General features: G+C 42.5%; 2 protein-coding genes across 11 annotated transcripts in view; one reads left to right on the top strand and one right to left on the bottom strand.

The window, feature by feature from the left end:
- The window catches only part of LOC124423781 (low affinity immunoglobulin epsilon Fc receptor-like), a 72,246-nt gene that overhangs the window by 50,089 nt on the left and 4,344 nt on the right, over positions 1 to 17,813 (bottom strand). Inside the window, exons 1-2 of one of the 9 annotated variants that reach the window (XM_046961968.1) lie at positions 16,707 to 17,811; positions 1,356 to 1,633 (exon numbers count right to left, since the gene is read on the bottom strand). The exons of 4 other annotated variants lie outside the window; for them this stretch is intronic. The gene's annotated coding sequence lies outside the window, so the exon portion shown is untranslated. Of the gene's footprint in view, positions 1 to 1,355; positions 1,634 to 1,697; positions 2,090 to 16,706; position 17,813 lie in introns of those variants that run through there. 4 more of the 9 variants (XM_046961966.1, XM_046961967.1, XM_046961964.1 and 1 more) reach the window with 4 other exon arrangements.
- LOC124423782 (dipeptidase 1-like) overlaps positions 7,395 to 17,813 on the top strand; it is a 64,724-nt gene continuing 54,305 nt past the window's right edge. The window contains exons 1-2 of one of the 2 annotated variants that reach the window (XM_046961974.1): positions 7,395 to 7,873; positions 7,994 to 8,398. In XM_046961974.1, coding sequence (XP_046817930.1) covers positions 8,393 to 8,398 — 6 coding nt within the window. In that variant the 5' untranslated portion in view covers positions 7,395 to 7,873; positions 7,994 to 8,392. Of the gene's footprint in view, positions 7,916 to 7,993; positions 8,399 to 17,813 lie in introns of both variants that reach the window. The other variant, XM_046961973.1, reaches the window with a different exon arrangement.

Raw genomic sequence — 17,813 nt, 5'->3', positions numbered from 1 at the left:
TAACCGCAATAATAATAATGTACTATTTTTTTCTTGGGACAAGCAATACACGAAACTTGGTTTTATGGTGAAACGATGTTTTTCGACCTAATCAAAAAGTAAATTTGCATAGACTCGTCTATCCTATCTACTCGAACGGCTATTCTTGGGACAAAAGGACGAATTACTTTAAGTAGGTTAGACGAGAGCGTTACGAAACGGATCTCTCTCTCTCTCTCTCTCTCTCTCTCTCTCTCTCTCGCACTCTTGTGCGCACGTCGAAGAAAGCGCGACACGAAAGGAGACATTTTTACAAGGTGGAATCTTAAAGGTGATCGCTAGTAGGTACCTGGATACTGAATACACGCGATTGTCTTTGAACACGAATAGTCTTGCGTAAACGAACTCAATGTCCTACGTTAAAAAGTAAACAACACGTTTTAATATTTCTTTTGCATTCGATGAAAAACGAAAGGAAAAGAGACAAATTTCCGAGGCTAAAGTGATAAAGTCGTTAATTCGCTTTAAAAGAACGAAACGATATATTTTTTTTCTTTTTTCTAATTTAGTTAGAAGAATGTCGATCGAAGTGATTAGCTATGTACATTAATCGGTAGACAGGTAGTAGAGTACACCTAATATTCCTGTACACATAGTGCAAACGAGGAGAGAGATCGATCGATCACCTACGACCAATCAGAACCTACGTAACACCGGTTTGTCCAAACAAATTATTTCCTCCCGATTAGTCCGCCGAGCGTTTCGCGTAACATAACATGGCGAAGCCAGTATATTTGCACGTCGGATTAAATCCCACACGCCTACGCTTTATTGCTACGCACACACCGGCAAACCACACTTGAGGTTTTCGAATTTCAATTCGCGCTAATTTCACGTTCTTCTTCTCTTGCACGACCGCTTTAAAAGACCGCTAGAAAGTTTTGTATAAAGAGCACTTATGCAACTTCTCTTTATCTATCTTTCCAACGCTTTTCCACCATTTTCTCTCTCTCTCTCGCTCTCGCTCTCGCTCTCGCTCTCTTTCCAATCAACGCCACCGCCATCGATCACGACCGCTCTAGGAGAAAACAACGAATGTCGCGTTTTACTGAATTTACGATCGTCTCGAACGATAAGAGACGAGAAGCTTCGAAACCTTTTCTAATGTAAATACGAGAAGTAGAAGTAAAAGAAGAAGAGAAGAAGTAAACACTTGGAGAGTATTAGCGGCAAGATAAATGACGATGGCTCGTTTCTCTTTATTAAAAGGAATCGTTTCGTCGAGCAAGATGAAAACGAGGGAACGAAGAATTAAAAGGGGAAGGGAGGAAAAAGGAAGAAAAAATAAAAGAAGTAAAAGAAAATCTTAAACGTACGTTTCGAAGAAGCGTGCCCCCACACGTATTATCGATGTTTTCTATTCACTGAATCGTGCACGTAGAGATTTTTATCGCGTTAATCGACGTAGCTTCGTTGAGAATCGAGTTCCTTTCCTTCTTCTTCTTCTTCTTCTTCTTCTCCTCCTCCTCCTCCTCCTCCTCCTCCTCCACCGCCTCTTCCCTCTTATTCGTTAGTCCACTTCTCGTTGACGTACCAAATATACACGCGCGAGTAAAACCTGCTCCCAGGCACACGCGCGATCACCGTTCGATTTCTAGAGAACAAGATTCGTGCTATTTACCAGATGGAAGTCACCGAGATACTGACGAGTTTCTCACCGAGAAGACATACTTCGAGTCTCGAGACTTCGGAAGAGAGAAAAAGAAAGAGAGAGGCGTGTTCTCTTTCTCTCTTTCACTCTCCTCGCTCTCGATTTCCAGGATTATAACCTTTCTCTCTCTCTCTCTCTCTCTCTTTCTCTTTTCCTCCCCACTCTATCGTTTATCCCAACACACCGGCTCGTGTTATGTTTCTTTCTCTCACTCGTTCTCTCTGACTCCGTCTCTTCGTTTGCCATAGTTTCTTGCCACTGGGAAGGGGAAGAGTGAGAGGCTTGCAAATCGTTCCAAGGAGGCTTGACCCGACACTTGCCTACATGACGTACGTTATATGTCACGGACAATGCCCCAAGTAAGTAAACTTTCGATCAATTTTCATTTATTAACGAGTATCAAAGCCAATGAATGGGATGCGATAACTACTATTATATATACACATATATGGCAATCTGAAGATTTCCAATTGAATATTAAAATGTTCTATAAATGTAGTATATTACGTCATATATAGTATAAATACGAGAAACGACGATGGATCAAACAAATATGGTAATTTATGAAATATTTTGCAAGTTTTAACGAACGTTTATTAATAAACGAATGTTTATTAATAAAACGACCAAATTCCACGACACCATGCAGTTATCTTCGAAATAAATCGAACGACGATAATTTATTAATGGATTCGATTTTTAATGAATGAAATCCTAAACGAAGAGGGATTGTAAATATATAATACGTATAAGAAATTCGATCTTTACGGATTAAAGGAATCTGCACGTTAAAGAATTGATTTATAGATTTACGTCCTACAATGACTCATTCGAATGGATACCATCTCCCGTTATGATTTTATAGATAGGAATAATGTATCTACCTCTAACATAAATCAAAGATTTTCGAATGAGTAGATCGGTATAAATGCCGTTCAAAGATAATTGATTTGCATGATATAAAAATAGAATACAGCAACGTTATCTCGTCATTTTCAATCATTGTTACGTATCAATAATACGTCCATGTACGTAGAGATAAAAAAAAAGCTGTACTTGATTATCGTAGATTTCTACATATCAATTCCTCGAAAGCTTCGTAAGGGAACCTTACACGAAAGATATCTCGACTATGACGATTATGCAAGCGGATCGCGCTCTCGCTCTCGATAGGTATCGAGAAATCGCCTGACGTTCTACTGCCGCTGACGAATCTATGCGAACTATGGATCTTCGCCTTCTATCGACATACCATCGCCCTAAGTCTAATCGCATATTTCTAGATTATTAAATATACTTTTTCCAAGTTATACGACGTCTGTTATATTCGTTCGAACGCACGAAATTTTGACTAATTTTCGTTCATACGTTATTTCCTATTCACCCGAAATCAGAACTCTCGACATTATTATAAACACGACGGAATGATTTACCCTCTCGGTTTTAGCTCACCTCTTTCACGAACCAAATATTTATCCACGTCGACGGGATCGTTTCGTATCTTTGGTTTGCGCAGTGGAAAAAAAGGGACAAAAGAAAGAAGAAGGAAAATCTTTGAAACGCGCGCTCTCTCTCTCTCTCTCTTTTTTCCTTTCTTTCTCTCCATCACTCCTCCATCCCTTTTTAACCATACGAGGAGAAAACGAGTGTCATTAATTTGCCGACCGTGTAAGAAAAAAAAAAAAAGAGAGAAGAAAAAAAAATAAAAAACAAAGATAGAAAAGGGAGAAAAGACGAGAAGGATATACAGCTCGCTTTTACTCGAGGTAGGAAGCTAGCTGCGGGAGTTTCTGGCTGGGTAAAAACGTGGCGCGAACGAAAGGGACAAGAAAATCCTTAAGAATGAAGTAAAAAGGTAGAAGAAAGAGGGAAGAAGGAAAAGAAGAAGGAAAAGAAAAGAGAAGAAAAAAAAAAATAAAGGTCCGTGAGAAAATGATTCAACGTGTGTTGTGAAAGATGTCGGCGACAACGCAAGACGCAAGACCGATGGAAAAATATCTTTGTATAGGTTTTTAAATTTTCCTTTCGGTCGGTCGAGCGAAGAAAAGAGAAAGGGATAAAGATACATCGAGGACACGTTCACCATTCGAATTCCTCTCGGATACCGGCCGTCTCGATTTCGGTCTCTTTTGGACGATAAAACGAATGGATGACCAAAAAGCTAGTAGCTCATGAATCTTCGTGATTTTCCTCCTCTTCTTCTTTTTCTTCGTCGTCGTAGATACTTCTTCTAAAGCCGATAGATCAAGACCGAAGACGTTGTCGTTCGTCTTGAGAGATCATACGTTCCTTCGAAGTACAAAGAACCACGGAGAGCTAGAGAACGAGAGGCGAACAATGAGCCACGAGAACTTTACCCTAACCCTTTTCGCGACCTTTTCAAGACTTTTCCTATCTCGAACGCGCTAAGAAAGAAGTGTTAGAGGGAGGGGGGGAGGGGGGAGAGAGAGAGAGAGATCTTTCGTTCGAAAGCGACACTCTCGAGTTACTACTATCGTAAGCACCGAGTACGCGCTACGTGGCACCATTTTAAAGGGGGTGCGAAACCGATAAAGGATGTTAAAGTCCAAGTATCGAGTGGCCGTTCATTATTCTACGTCATTTCAGGAGGGTTACCCTCTATCAATGATCAAGAGGATCGTTAGAAGTCGTTAATTAAGTGACTGTCGAACCACTGGAATCTATCCAACCCACAGACTAATAAATAGGCTATGGGCACCAAGAAGGTGTGGGAGACATCGACAGAACTTTTCAAAGTTTCTTGAAATTTCCCATTGCCGATTAATTCGTGATATCTTAATTAGTTCGAAAATCGAGAAGCCGAATTGTTACCGATGTAAATCCGATATAAAAGTATTCTCCGTAGGAATTAATCCTTAAAAAGAGCGAGGAAAATTCTTAGAGCTTAGAAAAGTTGCAATTTTGTCTACGGCGCGAAATATGAAATGCGTCGTAAATCGTTGAAATTTTAACGAGACGAGAGACGAGGAATCGCAGTCACGCGGAAATCGTGAAATTCTTTAGGAGGATGCCAAAAAGAAATGAAACGCGGTGATAAGTGGACGTTTCCTGGGACAGACAGCAATCACGGTAATGCTGCTGTCTGCCGATCTCATTGCCGATGATGATGTCGATAGTGGTGGTGGTGGTGGTGGTGGCGGTGCTAGTACATAGGCTTTACGCAATCCTGAGGTCACTGGCAAGTTGCCGTGACCCAGCCGCAGTCCTAAATCTTTTTGGCGGAGTGGATGCTCCACGGCTTATCCCTTGTTGCGCGATCTCACGAAAGTTAGATCATGTTGCCGGACGACGCTGGGGACAGGAAAAGAGAGAGAGAGAGAGAGAGAGAGAGAGAGAGAGAGAGAGAGAGAGAGAGAGGGAGAGAGAAGCAGAATATACTGCGCCTGCGGAGAGAGCCACCACTGGATCTTTGGTATTACTGCAGGATATCAGGATCACAGAAACTCTGCCAATCCGTATGAATCGTAGAGAAGGTGGGGAGACTGAGTTGGCTGCAACTATGAGACGGTAAACAAAGATAAGGACTTGTTTCCTCTCAGCACTTTGTCCAGAATCTTTTTTCTCCGTTTCTCTCTCTCTCTCTCTCTCTCTTATTTCTACTCGCAGCCAAGTGCAAAAGTAGATTTTTATCGCTATCTAACATAAGCGCGCTTTTAAAACAAACATACACACGTGCGTAAATCATGTATATGTATATATATATATATATATATATATATATATATATATATATATATATACACACACATATGTGTGTACATAGAGCTCTGAATTAAAATAAAAGCCGCATATTCAGCAGAAACGTAAAGTTTATTATGATAAAAAAAATTAGAGGAAAAGATATAAAACATCAAGCGAGAACAAAGGAATGTAATTACTAGCTATGGAAAATGACGAATACTTTGGAATATACTTTATCTCATGATGATAGAAGAAAAAGGAGGAGAAGAAGAACGATGGTTGTTGCTAAACTCGAGGTATAACCATCTTCCAAGGAGCTTTCGACAAAGATGAGATTAAATAAATGAAAAGGAATAAACGAAAGACAAAGTGAGACTGATGATCGTGGTAGTGGAGTAACGACAATGCGGTGAGCTATGCGGTAAACTAAATAGGAGAAGACGTGGATGGAAAACGGTCGGTGGACAAAGAACCGCAACGGCGAAGACGATGACGTCGGTAAAAGCCAAAGGGAGATGGAAAGAAGCAAAAGAAAATGTGAAAAGAGAATGAGCTATAATACGTCTCTATATTCTATAGTATAGATACTGGATATTCGAGCCAGCTGATAGGGTATAGTCGATATAAGCGGCACGGGTCGAAGGACACATATCCCGGTCAAGGTTGGCATTTTCCTCTACGGTAATACTTCCTCCCACCCTACATCTATTCCACTCGAAAAATCACAATCCTGTCAGAAATACGATATATAGATATATCCAAAGACTATTTAGCATATGACCGAGTTATGTATATGATGCGGTTAGCTTATCGATGATTGATATAGGTAACATATACCGTCTCATGTAATCAATAAATGAACAAATATTTGTGCGACTGATAGCGTTGTTACGATGAATCTAAAATCCGTATATTCCCTTATTTATATCCTACCGGCTTTAATATATTTCCAACGAATTATGTTTTTTAGCCTTCGTTCTAAACTCGTAGAAAGAGATAAGAAAATGTCCGAGTATACGAGATGGAAAAGAAAAATGAAAGAAAAATATAACGCGATCGTATAATGACCGTCGAAGGAACGTTAAAGTTGAAGTCTGAAATGTTTCGATGGTCATACGTATAGAGCAATATCTCTCTAGATACGTACACGAGACTATGCTAGATGCGAAGACATTAGGAGGGCCGACAGTTACGTATTTCCAGAAAAGAATTCTCGACGATACGGGAAACGGCGAATATCATCGCGCTCCGACAATATACCGTACTTTATTTACCGCTCCGCTATCATCATCTCTCTGTCGTACTTTACGAAAATTCACCTCCAAATATGAGAAGTAGAGATATACTGGAATAATGTTGTATTTGCGCGTCGTCCCTTTTGTGCCACTTCGAATGCGTCATTAAGTTTTCCCATTATTTACCAAGCCATTATATAATTATATTCATCGCCTACTCGAGTTCGCTATTTAATAATAATAACGAGATCGAATATTCGAACGCGACTTAAATGGTATAGGTAAGTATTGGAGCTATTTGTCGGACGGATCATTATTCGTGAGATCGCATATTGATCGTAATAAGGATGCTCATTCTTGAATATCGTTTGTGCCACCAGCTGGAAAACCAAAGCACGGTGTAATTAACGACGACCTCCTCTTTTCGCTAATATATACACGCATACTACACATAAATATTATCTACTTAAAGGTAAATATAAAAGCTAGTGTCATTTTTCTATCAATGAAAAATCCTTACGTATATTTATCTTCTTAACGAGTAAACATCCGACAATGAACGTAACGCCGATTAACTCCTATAAAAGATTGCTACTACAAGTAGGTAATAAACGTGTTTATCTATCTATTTATATATACGCGCGCGCTTGTAATAATCGTCTTAATAATCATTTTATTGAGTTCAATTAACACCTTGACGAATATTTTTCTATTATAGTTGATACTACCTTGGGATCCTTCGGCGAGTCATTCAAAGCACATACTCAGAGAATACAAAAAGAGAAAAATATTAGTGGGGTCAGTGAAAGAGCTCGTTCGCGTAAGCCGTAGGAAGGATGAGAAAAGGAGAACATTTTTCGCGGTGACACGGCGAAGAAATTCTCACACGACGGGAGGCTGCTCGCGTGGGAGAGTAAAGCGTGAGAGAGAGAGAGAGAGAGAGACAGCTTTGGTGGGCGAGTAGCAGGGAGAGAGCTTGCGCCTAGCCAGGTCGACTGGCTCGAGCTTGCGAGCCTTCTAGCAGCAGCCAGTCGCCGGCTGCCGGGCCACGGTCGAGCATCTCTTCTCGACTAGACGAGCTTAAAGAAAGACTGCGTGCAACGACGACGACGACGACGACGACGACGATGACGACGACGATGACGACGACGACGACGACGACGACGACGACCTCGTAACCCTTTTTCTACTACCCTACAACTACGGAACTTCCTCGAAGAAAAACGAACAATATCGACGAAGAAACGTGACTTTCATCTTCTTTATCATTACTTTTCCTCGTCGATCTGTACATACGAATATTAGCTCAATTTTTTAAACACATCCTACTACGACGATAGACGGGTAATAATCGTCCTGTTTTTAGGTCGAAAATATTTTCTCCCATCTAAATCAAGTGAAATCACGCGAAGAGTCAACGTGGCCACGTAATCGTTCTCTCGCGTGCTAACGAATCTAAGGAAAACGCTGAAGGAGGGAAAATATTACGGTGTGCGTTTACGATATAGTGATAGAGCTCTCGTTTGCTCCTGCTGCTCTTTGAATCTTCTCTCTCTCTCTCTCTCTCTCTCTCTCTCCTTCTCTACCTCCCGCTCTCTTGATTTCTCTTATCTATTTTTATCCCTTGGAAAAAAAAAGAAGGAAAGAAAGAAAAAAAGGACCACATCAAAGAATCATGGCGAATGGCTAACAAGCACGAGTATCAAGCCCTTTTCTGGACTGAACGTGTTTTTCACCAACGGTGGGACCATGTGAGGCTTCGACCATGACGGTGAGTCGCCCTTTTTTTTGTTCTCTCTTTTTCTTTTGCTTTCTTTTTTTTTTTTTTTTTGCTTTCTATGTACTCTTTTTCCTCAATAGAATGTTCAAAAGGGAGCTTGACACTATTCTAACAAGAAATGGATATACAAGAGGAAATTCTTCAAATCTCAATTTTACGCGCGAATTTAAATCCGTAACGAGTAGCGTTTATCGTTCAAAGTCCGGCGTGAAGACGCGAAAGTGTCGATAAACGCTCGACTGGATTCTAATGGACTAAGTCGTCCGTGGACAAATTTATCGATCACAAGTTGTACCAAGAAATACAGGGAGGAAGGAAAAGAGAAAGAGAGACTATTCCAAGTGCTCTCTCTCTCTCTCTCTCTCTCTATAATGCATTGTCGCACCACTGCCAATTTCCAAGATTCGATCTTATCCTTTGCAAGTAGTCGTAAACATAACATGGTAGCTACTTTTCCCTGGAATTAGGAGACTACTGGGAGTAATAAATATTAACAATAACGTAAAGTCGTATCGTGCGAATCGGCAATGCATGTGGTATACGTTAAAATAGATACGCATCTAGTACTCGACGGTCGTCCCGAATTATTATATTTCGGTGTACATACATGGGAGTCGCACGTGTGCGCGTGCACGCGTTCGAGAACGAATCGACCGTGCGGTTTTTGATACTTCGCACTCCCAGTAAAATCCGAAACATCCGCTTGAAATTCGTTCGGACGCAATGCCGAAGCATGAAAACTACGCATTAACATCGAATGTGATCGCGTCTTATTGTTAATAACGATAAACGATAGAACTGAAATAAAGGGAAAAAAAAAAAAAAAAAAAAAAAGAAATAGAAGGGAGGGGATTGAGAGAAAAAAAAGCAGAGAAAAGAAATACATTCCGAGCGAGCACACGGAAAAATTGGCCGAGTTTTCGGAGGATACTTCAACGGAAAAACGAACGTTACGTAGGAAAACTATTGTCCTTCCACTTTTTAGTATCAACTACGGTTTTCGCACCTCAACCGTGCTTCCAGAGAGAACAAAAAGTTCCTCCGCGACCCTTTACTCTAGTGCTCCGCTAATAAATCATATTTGAAAGTTCTCTTCGAAAAGCGCGCTTACATCGTTCCACCCAAAGTTCCTTCTCGCCATACGTTATTATCCTATATTATAGGATATGTTGGAAACTAATTAGCCTAATTGATTGACTCGATGAAATCTGTTACAATCGTTTCAACGTTATCTTATTCCTCGACCAAGTCGCTATTCGAATTTAACAGAGTCCTAGGCATCGAAAGTTTTCCATTATACGACGTTTATAGTTTGTACGCTAGGTTCGCAGATTCGATTGATCTATCTCTATGGTGTATCGTATTCGTTAATCTCGTAAACTTTCTTAACCGCGTTCCATTTATTAACGAGAAAGAGAAGTGGGACGACGTACTACTAGCCGAGTGAACTCCTTAAGAGGGATGTTAAGTTTGATAAACTTTGTGAGCGTTCAGAATTGATTTATAAGTCTCGACTCTCTCGGATCTAATTTTGTCGAATAACGCCTTGTATTCCACGGGGTATAATAAAGCGTTTCTCCCTGTATCTGTGATATTTTCGAATAACCTTAGAATCGTCTTTCTTCTTCAAAGACACTTTGTGTCTTTCCGACGGTTACGAGGAAATATATATCATTCGGTTAAATGAAAATTTTCGAACGATATATAGAGGATTCGTTATCATTGCCAGATTCGATTTGAATATTTCTTCGAAACGTCCAATATCCTTTCGTTTCCCACGATTTTTTCTCTTCTTTTCCTATTTAAATAAATAACCATGACATTAATGAAACTTGGCTACACGATAAACTCGTTAACGTTTACATAGACACACAATCGCTACGATCGCGTTGAAGCTCTCTGGAGAATAGGAAGAGACAATGAAGTTAGTCGAAGAAAGAGAAGTAAAGAAAGAAAGAGCGAGTGAGAGAGAGAGAGAGAGAGAGAGAGAGAGAGAGAGAGAACAATAAAGAGAAAAAAAAGTCTATGAAATAAGAAAAAGAAAAATTCCAATCGAACGTGACGGAAATTCGTTTCTCGCGAGATAGTAATACTCGGAAAAAAGTTATACTTCGACCGATGGACCCACATCGACGCAGCCTGCAGATTTACATATTTAATGTAATTACGCTAACCGACGAAAAAGTTTCTTTTCGACGCTGCAGTACCGGGGCAGCCAACGTCGGCGGCCATCGCCATTGCCACTACTGCTAACAGTGTCGTCTCCCGTTCTTATCGTCAAAGACCGATGGAAAAGGAAAAGCAGAACTAAAGGAAAAAGATTCAAAGCTTTTATTTCGGCGAAATAAAAGTAAGAGGAAGTAAATTCGACGAGTAAAAGAGGGTAAAGACATCCTCTAACCGCGCCTAACAAGTAACCGAAGAACCTTCCGGAGGACAAAACTTAGTTGGCAGAGAATATCAGTGCGTTATGTCCGCTAGAACGAGCAATGTTTAACGCTAAACCTATCATACTTGTCTAAATAATGGATTTCACATTTTTTCTCGTACCATTGCTCGAAATTGTCATTTTTACTAACACACACACAGTTTTGTTTATTTTTCCTCGTAAACTAAAAATAATAACGACCAATTTGACGAACGTGTTATAAAAAAAGAGAGAGAGAAGAGAGAAAAAAAAGAAAAGTTGACAGAAAACTGCAGAGTTACATTCCTGCCAGTTAGATTCGATTGAAAACATAGTGAACATCTGTCTAAATTTACGTACATCGAACGAGAAATGCAACGAGAAAGGAAAAAACAAAAAGTGGACGAGCACGCACCGTAAAAAAAGCTATGAACGAAACGATGAGAGAAAGGTGAATGCATCCGACTCGCAATCAAGGTCGCTCGGCAGATATTAAATTCATGGCTAATATAATTGCTTTTTACCCAAAGATAATTCTTTCGAGCAAAAACACGAGGAATTTAACGATCGACCATTTTTATGTCTGGTGTAATGGATATTAAAAAATAATTTCAACGACTCTCTCTCTCTCTCTCTCTCTCTCTATAGACATCCTGTAATAAATTGCGCAATAATATCATACATCCAAAGTTCAGCCTTTCTTTGCATCTGTTACACCAGAATTTTTCCTTAATCGATAATCTTTCGGATACGCGTTTAATAATGTCACAGGAAATCTTTCCGTTTCAATACTGACCCCCGTCTTTGTTCGCCGAAAAGACGGGAGAGGAAGATTAATTCTATTCTACCGACGACGATAGCATCGAATTATTCTGATATCGTGAAATTCCGATCGGCGATTCCGAATGTAAAGTTCCGAGAGCTTTGGATCGATGTACAGTCCGCGGCAATGGGGCAACTCAAACGAGGAGAATCCAATAAGAGAGAATGGCCAGATTATCCATTTACAATTAGAACGATTCATTTCCATAACATTAGCAAAAATAGATCGCTATTATATTGGGAAGCTCTTTGGAAAAATTGTCAATGTTTTCGCATCAAGAGTTATGTTATTTGATCGTCCTAAACCTATAAAGTAGGAGACGAGAAAAGAGTGGAGGAGAGAGAGAGAGAGAGAGAGAGAGAGAGAGAGAATTTTCTGCGCCGTGTTACGCTGCGAAAACGCGAATAAAGGAAGAAAAGGCAGACGGGCCAGAAAACGCAACTTTTGATTGATGACCTTCTGAATCAATTTCCGCGTTACTTCGCCTTGGCCATGAGAGAAACATCTCCAACAGGTGTGGCGCCGTTGATCAGGAAAATCGGAGGGTGTATTCGAGCCACCTTTCGGACGCAAACTGAATGCTTTTATGCCCCTGTACGCGGGAATATATTATCAAAATTACACACCGATAGAAGATACGTTTTGTGCTTCTTCTTTTTTTCTTTTCTTGTTTATGCTCTTTTACCGGATATCTCTTTCGAATAATTGTCGGGAAGGGAAGAGATTCCTTCGGAAGAAATAAATCGAATGGCGCTGCGAAAGCTTTATGTTTTCAATTCCGTTAGCTCTCGAGAGCGTAGATGCTACGTAAGTAAAGGGAAGAGGAATGGAACACGGAATATCAGACAAGATATTCGAGGAAATCGTAAATCTACATAGAATATTTTTAACGCAGGCAGAACCTTCTGTTATTTCTTTCCTTTTCTATCGCGCAGCCAGTGTTACATTCGATTTGACTTTGCTCTCTCTCTCTTTCTGTCTGCCTCTCTCTATTTCGTAGCTACTACGGAAAATCAAGATCGATATATGTATAATCGTCGAGATTCAGAAATCCAGAAGCACCTTCTAAACTATTTTATACTCTTGGTAGGATCGTACGACCACCCTGGAAATCGACAATCTCTTTTGAAAATAGCACTCGGGCTCGACAAAATAAATCGTCTTACGTCAGCAATTGGGGATCTCTTTCGAACAAAAGCTCAAAGACGTAAAAGCATCCTACCGAAAAATGGCTGCTCGATGAGTAGCGTGGGAGGAAGAAGGAAGAAAAAGAAATTGGTAAAGTCGTCGAATAAAAGATAAAAATGCATCCGCTCGGCTCGGTCGACAATGTCTAGTACTCGCATAATATATGAAAATTTGGAAGACGCTTTTCTCAAGGGTTTTGCAGGGAAAAGAAAAGAGAAAGCGGAAGGGAAAGAAGTTCGTAGAGTAGGGTGGGAAAGGAAGGTGGAAGCGAGGGTGCGGTCGAGTGTAAAAGAAGGTCAAAAAGTAAAGTTAAAAAAGAAAAACGAAGAGCGAGGCTCGCGGTGTATACCAAGAAGCAAATGCGCCAACTAGAGTTCGCTGCTGGATTTCGGAAAGTCCTTATCGTTTACCACGCTCCTTGTCTTTCTCTCCTAGCTTGGCTCTTAATCGGCTTCTTTTCTTGAAAACTTCCTTCCCTCGACTACTCTGTTGTCGCATATCGCGTAGGCGGAAGTCCCCGAAGCGAACATACGCTGGGGATCTAACCTGAGTGGGAAAATGGAAGGATGAAAAACGTGTCCTTCGTTCTCAAGCTTTCTCGTAGTAAATCGAGAAGAAAGGACGGTCGAGGGGTATTAAAAGGCATCGGGGATATAGGTAGGAAGATTTTTCGCAACCCAGACGCAACCCATTTACGATCGCAAATCATTCGACGAGATATATTAAAGTTTTCGAAACGTTATCGTTACTCGCAGCCAGACCACACACACGCGCGCGCGCGCACACACACACACACACAGAGGACTCGCGAAATACGTGCTGAAAAATTTCAACGAGAGAAAGAGAAAATGGTTGCCGAGGAAAGAAAGTCTCGTAGCCACGTTCAAAAAGTAGAATTCGGTTCACGTCGAAGGACTTAATACGCGAAACGCGCAAAAGGGCGGTAAGCGTGAATAATCGTTATGCCGGTGGTCTCACCCAGGTCGCACCTATTTTATGCAGAACAGGTTATACCAAAAGTATGAACAAGAGCCAAATAAAAGGAGGAATGAGGAGAGTGGTGGGAGGATGGGGTGGGATGGAGGTGGCGAACTATCCATTATGTATCATTATCCAAACTCGATTTATAATCCTTGCGAGCGTGAAACGTTTTAACTATTTTATGATCCTTCCAACTAACGATAATCTTCATAAGCTACTTAATACGACTTTAGTAAATTCTACCCTTGTAATCGTTCGATTACATAGAATCATAGAAAACTACAATATAGGACCGATACCGAATAAATTTGTCTCGAAACTCGAAATCGAATCGAACTACGAACTACTAAAGAAAAAAAAAAAAAAAAAAAAAAAAGTACACGCAAAATATAAAAGTAAACGCATTATCGCATCGCGTATTGTTATATCTCCTATCATCGTATTCGATCCTATGTTTTTTTACGAACTATCGAATAAAAACGGAGATGAGTAACCTTAAATTTTCTTTCTCGCGATATCAGTTATGTATATCGTCTTCCTCTCAACGAGTGGAGCAAATTTAAAGATTCGAAATCCGGAAATTCGCAGAAATCTCAACGTCTCAACGCGTCTCTCTCTCTCTCTACTTCTATATGTATATATATATATCTCCCTCGCGCTTTTCACTTGTGCAGAAAATTATGCTCACGACTATTTTATCCCCTCGTCCCAGCTCTATCGAGGAATTTAATATCTTCGCGTAGATAAATCGTAATCCAGAGATTTTCGAGTCGTTCTCTTTCTCTCAGTCTTCTCTTATTCCTCTGCTATTACTGTTACTTCTAAGAAAAATAACTACTCTCTTTCCTTTAACAAAGTATAAGCACGCTCTCAAGATGATACCTTTGGAAAATAAAACTTAGCTAGCGCATTCCTTCAACACGGATTATAACTACTTCTTTTTTTTTTTTTTTTTTGTTTCGTCAGGAGGAAAAACCTTCATAGGCCCCCTGAGCCCGCTACTCAGGAGAGTGTCGGATTCAACCGGCCTGAGCATCCTCTCGGGTTCGGATCACCTACCGACTAAAAAACCTCCCAATACTTATTACTAACACGCTGAGGAGAGAGGGCGTGGACGGTATCGCGCATAAGCGTATTTCAAATTCGCCCAGTACCCCTCCTCAGTGAGCCAGGCCGATATTCGCCTTGCTCTCATTCATTCATCTACATTCATACCGCAACTAAATACGGCGCACTCAACAGAGGCCCACAAGCCCCCGGAGACGCAATTACTCCCTAGCTATATACAAACATATTGGCCCGATCCCCACCCTATGGTGCTCCGACCAGGCCCATTCACGTTCGTATACACACACTCACAACACCAAGAGGGAAGCGACGCGTGAGTCAGGCGCCGCCTGAGCCGCTCGGAGCCTTGCCCGAGGTGGCCGCACTGGAGCTACTCTCCTATGCGGCCTATCGTTCATACTCCTGTCTACATACACACCCGCACGCTCACTCATACGTCCTTCTTCTTGCGTCCGTTCCCTGCGCCTCTTAGCGTCCTCCTTTGCACGCATGACCCGCCCTGAGAAGGTTTGGAAGGCCGCCCATTCCCCCGGGACAGTCAGGGAAACCCTGACTATCATGGGAAGGGTTAGCTGCCCTCTCCCCATCGCACCGATCAGCTCATTCCTGGCATCCGTTCACGCCGGGCAGTCGACCAGGGTGTGCTCCGCCGTATCCTCACTCCCCCCGCAGTGGAAACAACGTCGGGAGGGAATTTTTCTGATCTTATTTAAGTACACCGAGAAACAGCTATGGCCAGTCATCAGCTGTGTGATGTAAAATGTCGTTCCGATAGAGAACGTCCTCCCAATCCACTCGGCTAACCATTCGGCAATAGCCGCCCTCTCACGCACTCCCGTTACTGCTGGTGCTCTTGCGAGCCAAAGTTCCTCAGCCTTCCACGCTTCTATTGCCCTCCTTCTGGCAAAAGCATCCAATACAGCCTTAGTACACGGGGGAACAGGTTCCTCCGCGTCCCTAACAGCCGCATACGTCTCCGCCAGCTGGGGTGTTAGATGAACGAGAGGAATAATCCCCGCAATCATCATAGCCGCGTGGAAGGAGACCGTTCTATAAGCACAATACACCCGGATCGCCACCTTTCTCTGGAGTCTCCGAACAGCCCGCCCGATCCTCATGTCTTCCACGACGGCGCGCCATCACACCGGCGCCCCATAAAGGAGCACCAAGTGGGTCACGCCGCTGTAGAAGGCGTCGCTTCTTCTCCCCGGTCCATGAAGGTTCGAAAGGAGCCTCCTAAGAGACCGGAGGATACCCTCCACTTTAGGGATTAGGGCCTCGAAGTGGGGCTTGAACGACATTCTTGAATCTATTACTATGCCCAGGTATTTAACACTGGTTCTAATTACTATGCAAACCCCTCTAAGGCAAATCTTAGGGGGCGGAACATTCCTGCGTCTGCAGAAGGCAAAGGCAGGGAAGGCCATGGCCTCCGTCTTTTGCGGCGCCACTTTAAGACTCAATCCCTCCACCAAAACGTCCAAGTCCCGCTCGATGTTCATGATAGCCTGAGACAGGTCCCATCACGATGACAGGAGGGCCGTGTCATCCGCATAGCAGATAACACAGGAGCCACCTGGCATCGAGGTTCGAAGGACACTGTCATAGGCAATGTTCGACAACGTAGGGCCCAAAACGGATCCCTGTGGGATCCCACAATACACTTGTCTTTCCACGGCGCGTCCATGTCTGTCTGTATATGTTATGGCGCGATTGTCTAAATAACTCCTGATGATGCTCACCAGGTAGCGTGAAAAGTTTTTTCGCTCCAACGCCCTAACGAAAACGGCCCACGGCAAGGAGTTGAAAGCGTTAGAGATATCTAGACTCACCAGGATAACCACTTTCCTGTTCCGCGTCGATGCCTCCACAAATTTTTTAACATCGAGGACGGCATCTACAGTAGATCTGCCCGTCCTAAACCCACACTGCGATGGCGCCAGGGTCCGAGTCTCTTCTAAGAAGCTGTTGATCCGGCCAACAACTACGCGCTCGAATAGTTTCCCCAGCACGCACAACCACACCCGGTATCCCATCCAGTCCCTTCCTTCCTTTTCCTTTCCTGGCGGCAGCCAAGACCTCCTCCGCAGAGATAGTCACCTCTGAGAGTGTAGGTTCTTACGGCTCATTAGTTCCCGGTCCTCCTGGGAATAATTCAGAGAGGATATTCTCCAGTACCTCATCTTCCACGGTTTCAGTTACTGATGGGGCATAAGGCCTGAGTTTTCCCAAGACCAATTTGTAAGGTCTGCCCCATGGATCATCCTCTATAAAGTCCAGCAGATCTCTCCAGGAGTTCTTCTTGGCTTCCTTGAAGCCTTAGTCGATGTCCTCTTTGCGTTCCTTAGGGGGTCCAGAATCGGGTGTCCAGAACCGGGCGCCCAGAACCGCACTATTTCCTCCCTGTTCTTCCTTTTCCTGACTCTGGAAATTTTCCTTACTGTGGGCGTCGCAACGTCCCTAAGGTTCGTTAATTTGTCCGAACACCAGTAAGTACTTTTACTACCGCTGGTTTGTCCCCTCACCTGGGACATGGTCATGTCGCACGCTTGTTTCAGTGTAGACTGTGCCCATTTCACAAATTTGTCTGCACAGCCCGCACTGGCCCTATTATCCTCGCACATAGTTTCACTCGTCCACTTCCCTGAAATGAGGACCAAGCAATCCTCATCCAGGGAGTTAACCTCCCAACGAGGGGGCTTTTTATGTTGTGGGAGAGAATTTCGGACCCCTGTGGCCTTGTGACTATAGTTAAATCTAATATATAAATGGTCCGACAAGGACTCAGCCTTATCCACCCTCCAGTTCGAGAGGCGGGCGCTAGCTTTTGATGTGCCCCACGTTAGATCTATAACGCTCGACCCCTGCGATCGAATGCACGTGGGACAGCCAACCTGGCTCAGCAGATCCAAGTTCATTTTGTTGGCCCAGAGGCAGAG

The sequence above is a fragment of the Vespa crabro genome, chromosome 4 (assembly GCF_910589235.1).
Source record: "Vespa crabro chromosome 4, iyVesCrab1.2, whole genome shotgun sequence".
NCBI classification, from domain to species: Eukaryota; Metazoa; Arthropoda; class Insecta; order Hymenoptera; family Vespidae; genus Vespa; species Vespa crabro.
The sequence above is the reverse complement of the archived record's forward strand: the minus strand, read 5'-3'. Positions and strand labels throughout refer to the sequence as shown.